This window comes from Coturnix japonica, chromosome 38, assembly GCF_054131305.1.
Source record: "Coturnix japonica strain WE chromosome 38, WE-NBRP24, whole genome shotgun sequence".
Taxonomy (NCBI): domain Eukaryota; kingdom Metazoa; phylum Chordata; class Aves; order Galliformes; family Phasianidae; genus Coturnix; species Coturnix japonica.
The window spans coordinates 2574239-2582841 of NC_140700.1; the positions used below are offsets into that span (position 1 = coordinate 2574239).

The 8603-nt window shown below is 61.5% G+C and overlaps 1 protein-coding gene across 2 annotated transcripts; it reads left to right on the forward strand.

Moving 5' to 3' along the window:
* Positions 1 to 7751, forward strand: CSF1 (colony stimulating factor 1). 2 transcript variants are annotated; one of them, XM_085527335.1, is made up of 9 exons: positions 1 to 157; positions 1139 to 1261; positions 2525 to 2587; positions 3413 to 3592; positions 4683 to 4854; positions 5461 to 6197; positions 6366 to 6421; positions 6521 to 6573; positions 6750 to 7751. In XM_085527335.1, exons 1-8 carry the CDS (start codon positions 137 to 139, stop codon positions 6570 to 6572), a joined length of 1404 nt encoding a protein of 467 aa, XP_085383461.1. In that variant the 5' UTR covers positions 1 to 136; the 3' UTR covers position 6573; positions 6750 to 7751. The 2 variants fall into 2 exon arrangements, with proteins under 2 accessions (XP_085383461.1, XP_085383462.1); XM_085527336.1 differs by having other exon boundaries at positions 6067 to 6197.
* The last annotated feature ends 852 nt before the right edge of the window (positions 7752 to 8603 follow it).

The following is an 8603-nucleotide window of genomic DNA, read 5'->3' on the forward strand; positions in this document are numbered from 1 at the left end:
GTTCTCATAAACCACATGCTGCCGGCCGCCCTATAAAGGGCAGCGCTTTGGGGCCGCCCGGCTCAGCCCGGCCCCGCTCCGCCGCCTCCTCCCGCACCGCCCGACACGCTCCATCTCCGGCCGCCCCGCAGCCCCCATGTCCCGCTCCGGACCCCAGGTACCGCCCGCTCCTTGTGCCCCCCGCCCCCCGCCGGGCTCCGCTGCCACCTGCGTGTCCCCCCCGGTATCACCCCAACCCCGCGGCTGGGACAAGGGGACGTGGCGCTGCGGACCCCCAGCCGGCCCCGTCCCGCCGCCATATCCCTATGGCTCGTATCCCTATGGCTGATATCGCTCATATCCCTATGGCTCATATCCCTATTATCGCTCATATCCCTATCGCCGATATCCCTATTACTGATATCCCTGTTGCCGATATCCCTATCGCTGATATATCCTTATGGCTGATATCCCTATCGCTGCTTTCGCTTTGCCGTCCCGGTGCCGATCGCAGCGGTTCGGTCCCGGTCCGGTTCCCCCCCCCCTCAATCCCGACGTTCTGTGTCTCCATCCTCATCCCCGTCCGGTCCTAATTCCGTTCTGAACGCGGCTCCATCCCCATCCCATGGCCGTGCTCTCTCTCTCTGTTCCCCCCCGCCCCCCCCTCCGGCGACATCTGCAGTTTCACAAGCCGGGAGCGTTTCTGGGCCGGCTCCCAGGGAAACTGCCCCCACCCACCCAGCCCCACACACCCTCTCGGTGCCGGGATATGGGATCAATGGGGTCCATTAGATCCCCCCCATGGATCATCCCCTCTGCCCACTTGGGGGGGCTCGGGTCGCCCCGCTGCTTGTTGGGGGGCTGGGAGGGGGCTTTGGGGTGATGATGAGGGGAAGAGCCCTGAGGGTGCGGGGCTGGGGGTTGGGGGTTGGTCTGAGGGGATTGAGGGGCTTTTATGGGGTGGGTGACCCGGTGCCTGTCACCCATTGGGGTGGCCCAGAGCCACGTGTGTTGGATATGGGAAATTCCCTGTAGGAAGGAGCAGGATGGGCGTGGGGTGGGAGGATTGCAGCGGGGTCAGCGTTACAAAGCTGGGATTAATGGGGAAGGGGCTCTCGGGGGTCCGGCCCCTCACCAAACACCCCCATACCCCGCTCAGCTGTCCCTGCTCCGCTGCACCCTGCTCTCATCCCTCCTCCTGTGCTGCATCCATGAGACACAGCAGAACAGCTACTGCCAGCAGATCATCACCGAGCGGCACCTGGAGCATCTGCAGGACCTGGTGAGTGCCCCCATGGTGCCAGCGGGCGACTGGCGGCCCTACAAGCTCCAACCCCGCTTTAGGATCCCAATAGTGGCACCCAGCAGCCGGGCACCCGCGGGCACACGAGTGGCATCGTGCCTGGAGGAGCTGCCGTGTGTATGAGCCGGGGGCAGGGAGTGGGGGCAGCATAGGGGGCAAATGGGGGGTGCTGCTTTTTGGGGCCGTGATGGTTGTGCAGGGGTTAAGCCGAGGAATCCGGCTGCATTCCTGAGTCCAGCTGCTTGCCTGGAAGCTGGGCTGGCAACGGGGCTGTGGGTGGGTGGCAGGCGGGGAGGGGGGTCACGGAGCCAGCCGGGCTGGGGCCATGGGAGCGTGTGTGTGTCCTATGGGGTGCTCAGCATGGGGAGCCCCAGCCCAGCCCCATAGTGCCCCAGCCCAGCCCCATAGCGCTGCTGCCCGTGCTGGCCCCGCGCTCACCTCGGTGCAGGCATCACAATCGGGCCATGCAGGGATTTGTGTGTTGGCCATGTGGGTGCGTTTGGAGCAGATTAAATTTGGCCTTTTTGCAGCTCGAGGGATGGATCCCGAGCTGAGCTCAGCTCGTAACCGCTGCGTGTAACCGCTGCATTGGGGCTGAGGAGCCTCTTCCTCTATGGCAGATGCTCTGTGTGCAATACAGGCTGTGTATATGGGGAAGGTTTGCTGTGCAGCACAAGCAGCCGCCGTGGCTTTAGGGTGGGGGGTGTCGAGAGGGGCTGAATTCAGGCCATGGTTTCCCAGCTGGAGATGGAGCCCTCTCCTCCTCCGGAGTTTGCAAAGCAAAGCAAAGCAAAGCAGAGCAGCCGGCCCTTATTGCAGCCCCGCGGGATAATGGAGCAATTGTTTCCAGTGCTGCACGGCTCTGCTGGCAGCTCAGGCTGCGATGGATGCAGGCCCGGAGGCTGCACGCCCTGCAGGAGGGTTTGGCTTTGGCCGGGTTGTTTGGGGGATTTTCCTCCTTTTGTAATGGGAAGGAGAGGTGGCAGCGGGCAATGCTCCATCCCTGCTCCATCCCTGCTCCATCCCTGCTCCATCCCTGCTCCATCCCTGCTCCATCCCTGCTCCATCCCTGCTCCATCCCTGCTCCATCCCTGCCAGCACAACAGGGGGGTGCAGCATTAAGGGGAGGAGGAGGATGGTGTGGGGTGAAGCAGGAGCCCCTTGTGCTGTGGGCTGGGGGGCTCAGGGGGTGCTTACACACATGTGGGTCCAGGGCTGTGACCCCATGCTCCATCCCTGCAGGCGGACACACAGATGCAGCAACCTGGCACCGTGTCCTTCAGGTTCATCAGCAAGATGAGGCTGGTGAGTGGCCCCTGGATGAGTGGGGGGTGGGGTGTCCCTATGGGGTGTGTCCCTATGGGGTGTCCTTATAGTGTGTCCCTATGGGGGTGTCCTTATGGGTTGTGTCCTTATGGGGTGTCCTTATAGTGTGTCCCTATGGGGGTGTCCCTATGGGGGTGTCCTTATGGGTTGTGTCCTTATGGGGTGTCCTTATAGTGTGTCCCTATGGGGGTGTCCCTATGGGGGTGTCCCTATGGGGTCTCCCTATGGGGTGTGTCCTTATGGGGTGTCCCTATGGGGTGTGTCCTTATGGGGTGTCCTTATGGGGTGTCCCTTTGGGGTGTCCTTATAGTGTGTCCCTATGGGGGTGTCCCTATGGGGGTGTCCCTATGGGGGTGTCCCTATGGGTTGTGTCCTTATGGGGTGTCCTTATAGGGTGTCCCTATGGGGGTGTCCCTATGGGGGTGTCCCTATGGGGTGTCCCTATGGGAGTGTCCCTATGGGGGTGTCCCTATGGGGGTGTCCCTATGGGGTGTGTCCCTATGGGGTGTCCCTATGGGGGTATCCTTATGGGGTGTCCTTATGGAGTGTCCTTATGGAGTGTCCTTATAGTGCGTCCCTATGAGGGTGTCCCTATGGGTGTCTCTATGGGGTGTCCTTATAGTGTGTCCCTATGGGGGTATCCTTATGGGGTGTCCCTATGGGTGTGTCCCTATGGGTGTGTCCCTATGGGGTGTCCCTATGGGGTGTCCCTATGGGATACATTTGCTGTCCCTGGGCAGGGTGGGATATCAGTGCTCCCTCTGCCCATGCAGTTTCTCACTGTGGGGCTCCGTCTCCTCCCAGAACGATTCCATCTGCTACGTGAAAGCCGCCTTCCCATTGCTGGGCACAATCCTGAACAGGACGACGTTCAAAGAGAACTCGGCCAACGCCAACAAGATGAAGACGGTGCGAAGGATGTACGAGAACATCGACGAGAACGTGGACCCCTGCATCAGGGAGGAGGACGACGAGGAGCACGCGGTGGGCACATGGGGGGGGCCATGATGGGGGCTTAGATATGGCACCCTCATGGTGCCCTTATGGCACCCTTATGGCACCCTTACGGTGCCCTTATGGCACCCTTATGGCACCCTTATGGCGCCCTGATGGTACCCTGATGGTACCCTTATGGTGCCCTTATGGCACCCTTATGGCACCCTTATGGCACCCTTATGGCACCCTTATGGCGCCCTGATGGTACCCTGATGGTACCCTTATGGCACCCTAATGGTACCTTTATGGCACCCTTATGGCACCCTTATGGCACCTTTATGGTACCCTTATGGCACCCTAATGGTACCCTTATGGCACCTTTATGGTACCCTTATGGCACCCTGATGGCACCCTTATAGTACTCTTATGGCACCCTTATGGCACCCTTATGGCACCCTTATGGTACCCTTATGGCACCCTTATGGCACCCTAATGGCACCCTTATGGCACCCTTATGGCACCCTTACGGCACCCTTATGGCACCCTTATGGCACCCTTATGGCACCCTTATGGCACCCTAATGGCACCTTTATGGTACCCTTATGGCACCCTTATGGCACCCTTATGGCACCCTTATGGCACCCTTATGGCACCCTTATGGCACCCTTATGGCATCCTTATGGCACCCTTATGGTACCCTTATGGTACCCTAATGGCACCCTAATGGCACCCTTATGGCACCCTTATGGCACCCTTATGGCACCCTTATGGTACCCTTATGGCACCCTAATGGTACCCTTATGGCACCCTTACGGCACCCTTACGGTACCCTTATGGCACCCTTATGGCACCCTTATGGCACCCTTATGGTACCCTTATGGTACCCTTATGGCGCCCTTATGGCGCCCTTATGGCACCCTTATGGCACCCTTACGGCGCCCTTACGGCACCCTTATGGTACCCTTATGGCACGCTAATGGCACCCTTACGGCACCCTTACGGTGCCCTTACGGCACCCTTACGGCACCCTTACGGCACCCTTACGGCACCCTTATGGCACCCTTATGGTACCCTTATGGCACCCTTATGGTGCCCTGTGTGCCCTGTGCTGCTGAGCTGATGGTGCCCCATCCCGCAGCTCTCTGAGATGTGCTTTGAGGAGTTCACCACGTCCCCCTACGAGATGCTGGTGCTGGTCAGACAGTTCTTCCAGGACATCAAACAGCTGCTGCAGAATAAGGAGACCTTTGGGAAGGATTGCAGCCAGGTGTACCGCAGTGCGTGCGCGGGGCAGCACAGCTCATCCCCAGGTACGGATGTGCATCCTGCCCTGCCATCGTGTGCATGGAGCAGCTTGGAGCTGCGTGTGTTGGGAGCTGTGGGGCTGTGTTTGGGGCTGGGGGTGGGAGGGGGGGCAGAGAAGGGGATGCAGCCCCAGAATGGGGCTGGGAGTGAGACTATGGGGAGATGAAGGCGGCTCCATCCTCATGGAGGTGTCAGGCTCCAAGCCACATTGCAGCCCGTGCCTCAGTTTCCCCTTAGTGCCGGGTGAGGCCGAGTGCTGCCCTGTGTCAGTGCTGCCATCCGTGTTTGTGTGAGTGCCGTGCTGTCTGCATGCCCGTGGAGGAGCCGGCTCAGTGTTGGCTGTGCCTTGTCACCGCCGCTCCGTGGGGATGTCACACGTGTCCGGCTCCCACCATTGATGCTGCATCGTGGATAACCCCTCACTGCCAGCTCAGGGACCCGGTGACGGGCTAATAACACTTGTCCTGTCGCTCTGCCTTGCTGCTATGTCCAGCCCTGCCTGCTCCCTGCTCCCCTCTGCTCTCCATTTCGGGACACAGGGGGGTCCCCCCCCCTCGGAGCTGCTTCCTGCCGGTGACCCCACGGCCGTCTCTTCTCTCTGCTTCTTTCAGGTGTGGGGACAGATCCCGACTGCAATTGCCTGTCCCCTGCCCTCCCTTCTGCCACCCAGCCCTCCCTCTCCGCTGCCACCGGTGCCGGTGGGGACGCGGCACCCTCTAGCACCAGGGTCCCTTATCGGCAGCTCGGTGGCGTCCCGGCCGAGTTAGGCAGCAGTGCCCCGTCCGAGCCCCCCGGTAGCACGGAGGGTAGCTCGGGAGCCGACGAACTGCCCGGGATCGGGCTCGGCGACGCGTCGGCGCCGTCCCCCAGCGCTCAGCGGACGCTCGGAGCCCTCCTGGATCCGGCCTCCAGCTCCGGCCCGAAGGCTGCGGACGTTTCCATCCCATCCCACGGGATCCCGGACGAGGGCGCCGGGACCTCCGTCCTCCCGCATCGGCTCCCTTCGCCCCGAGGCATCGCTCAGCGCCGTCCCACCGACAGCCCCGAGCGGGTCACGCAGCTCCGCTTCTCCAGGATGGCTCCGCCGCTGCGGGGACGGGCGGGCGGCGGCCCCGGGGACGGGGCGAGGGCTGGGGGCTGGGGGCTGAGCCGGCTGCGGGAGCACGAGGACGGAGGGGCCGGACCCAGGTTTGATTCGAGCTTTGTTCTGAGCGCAGAGCAGCGCAGGAACGAGCCGCCGTCGGGCAGCGAGGGGCACCGGGAGCTGCTGGTGTATGTCCCGGTGGGCAGCGTGGTGGCCGTGCTGCTGGCCATGGGCGGGCTGCTCTTCTACAAGTATAGAGCCAAGGTGAGACCCCTGCCCGGCCTCAGTTTCCCCCGTACCCCAACTTGAAGGGGGGGACCCTGAGGGCCGCCCCATTGCAGGGAATTGGGGTGATGCTGACCGGCACTGGGGGTTATTTGGGGGGCTCCAGGTGGGAGCCCCCTCCCCATCCTCACCCCTCCCTCTCTCCAGGTCCTACAGCGGCCGTTAGAAGAGGGGGGCTGCGACCCCGAGGAGCCGGAGACCAGGTGGGTGCCATCCCAATCTGGAGACCCCCCCCCCCACCCTACACCTACCCCAACCGGGGGACCCCGGCCCTAAACCCCCCGCTGGGTTTTGCCCCTCAGGGCGCTGCGGGGAGCGGAGCGATGCTCGGAGCTGGAGACGCAGGAGCTGTGAGGTGAGGGGGGGGGGCAGGACCCCGATCTTTGGGTGGGGGGGGGTCTCCCGGCTGGGCTGGGAGGGGACACGGCAGGGCTGAGCCTCAGCAGGGCGGTTCAGCCGCCCGTTCATCCATAACCGTTCTGAAGTTCGAACCCATCATAACCTCATTTCCCACCCTCTTTATCTCCCCAGCGCCCCCCGGCGGGATGTGACGCTGCTCGGTGGGGGGGGGTGGCCGTAGTGTGGCCTCCCCCCATCCAATGACCCCCCAGCCCCGTCCCGCAGCTGGAACCCGCACAACCCACGGGTGAGGATGGAAGGACGGGGCGGTGCAGCCCCCCAGGACCCTGGAGATGGGGCGGGCGGCACCATTGGGCTCCATTGGGACGGCGTTGGATGCTGCGAGTGGAACATCTCCCCCCATCCGTCCACGTTTCCCATTGCTCCTCTATGACACCCGGCACTGGGGGACCCTATGGGGGGGGGGGGGGGGGACCCCTCCTGCATCCCACTGAGGATCCATGGGCCTGCAAAGGGGAAACCTTCACACTGTGAATATTTAAGACCCGCGGTGCCGTCCCCATCCCACAATCCCGAGCTGGACTTGGGAGCTGCTCAGCTTCAATATGGACGTGATGGATAAATCCTTTATCCAACCAATGCACTTTGGGGGGGGGGTTCCCCCCTCCCTGCAGGGTTATGGCTGCGAGCTGGTCTCGCCCCCAGACTGGATTTAAGTTGCTGGAGCACAGCATGGCACCATTGATTGAATGGGTTTTGGGGTGCAGCCGAACCCAAACTGCATCCCAGCCCACACAGCAGCCCTCCCTTATATATCTGTTATATCCAAAGGGAACGGGACGGAGCCACGCTCAGCTTTATGGGGTTGTTTTGGAAGCATTAGGGTTTGGTTTTCTATGCGTATTTATGGACTGCCAATAAGAGGCATTAAATGGGGGGGGGGTGGAAGTGGGGGCTGAGCTGGTGCTGGCTCAGCACATGGAAATGGGGGGGTTTAAGGTGGGGGGGGGCGGCAGCTTTTGGGGCTCTTTCTGCCTCTTGTCTCATTTTTTTTTGTACAGCGAAATGGTGGAAATATTTTATACAAAGTCATTTAAAGAAGGTCTATTTAAGGAAAAAGAAGAGAAGACAGCTTGTATATTTAATGTTATTAATAAAGATGGACGTGCAGCACCACCGTGTGGGAGCTGGGAATGGGGGGGGGGGGGGCACAGTTTGGGGCTGGGGGAGGCACTTGGTCCCATAGCAGATATAGGGACGGTGGGAGATCAGTTCTCTATCTCTACTGTCCCATTTTGGTCCTGTTTAGGGCTGTCCCTCTCCTATGGGAAAGGCTGGGGGAGGATGGTGTGTTAACCCCAGGCTGCTCTGGCCCCGAGCTGGGGCTGATCCAATGCTTATAGCCCCCCCCCCTCAATGTAGTGGGGGCTGCAGGGTGAGCTCTGGGTATGGCCGGGATCAGGGCTCACCCTGATCCTGTTTTCCTGTTGATCCATACAACAGTTCACGGTCACTGGGATGCACCCGGCCTTCCTGCCACCCCCCCATCCCCACACTGCCAATGGGGGGGGGGGGTGCAGGGCTGGACACCCCCCCCCCGACCCTACAATGAATGCAGGAGGAGGCAAAGCAGCTGCTAAAAGCAAACACACTTGAGGTTCACTTCCTGCAAGCACTTCACTTGGAGAGGCAGAGCAGCACCAGGCATTTCCTTCTTATCTCCCCCCCCCCATACCCCAGACCCCCATCCCTCTCTATGTGCTAATCCAGTTCCCTATGGGAAGGTTTGGGGTTGGGGGGGTTCAGTGGGGTATGTGAGTTCTATAGGGCCACCTGCGCTGTGATGGACGTGCAGCTCAGGGCTTTGCAGCTTTGGGGTTGTAGGATGAGCCCCCCATTGCTCGCTATGGGGGGAGCCCCATGCGGGCCCTATAGGGCCGTGTTTGCTGACAAACAGGATTCCTCGAGGGCAGCTGACTCAGCCCAGCCCTTCCTCTCCCCTGCAGCCCCGGGGGTTTCCCAGCT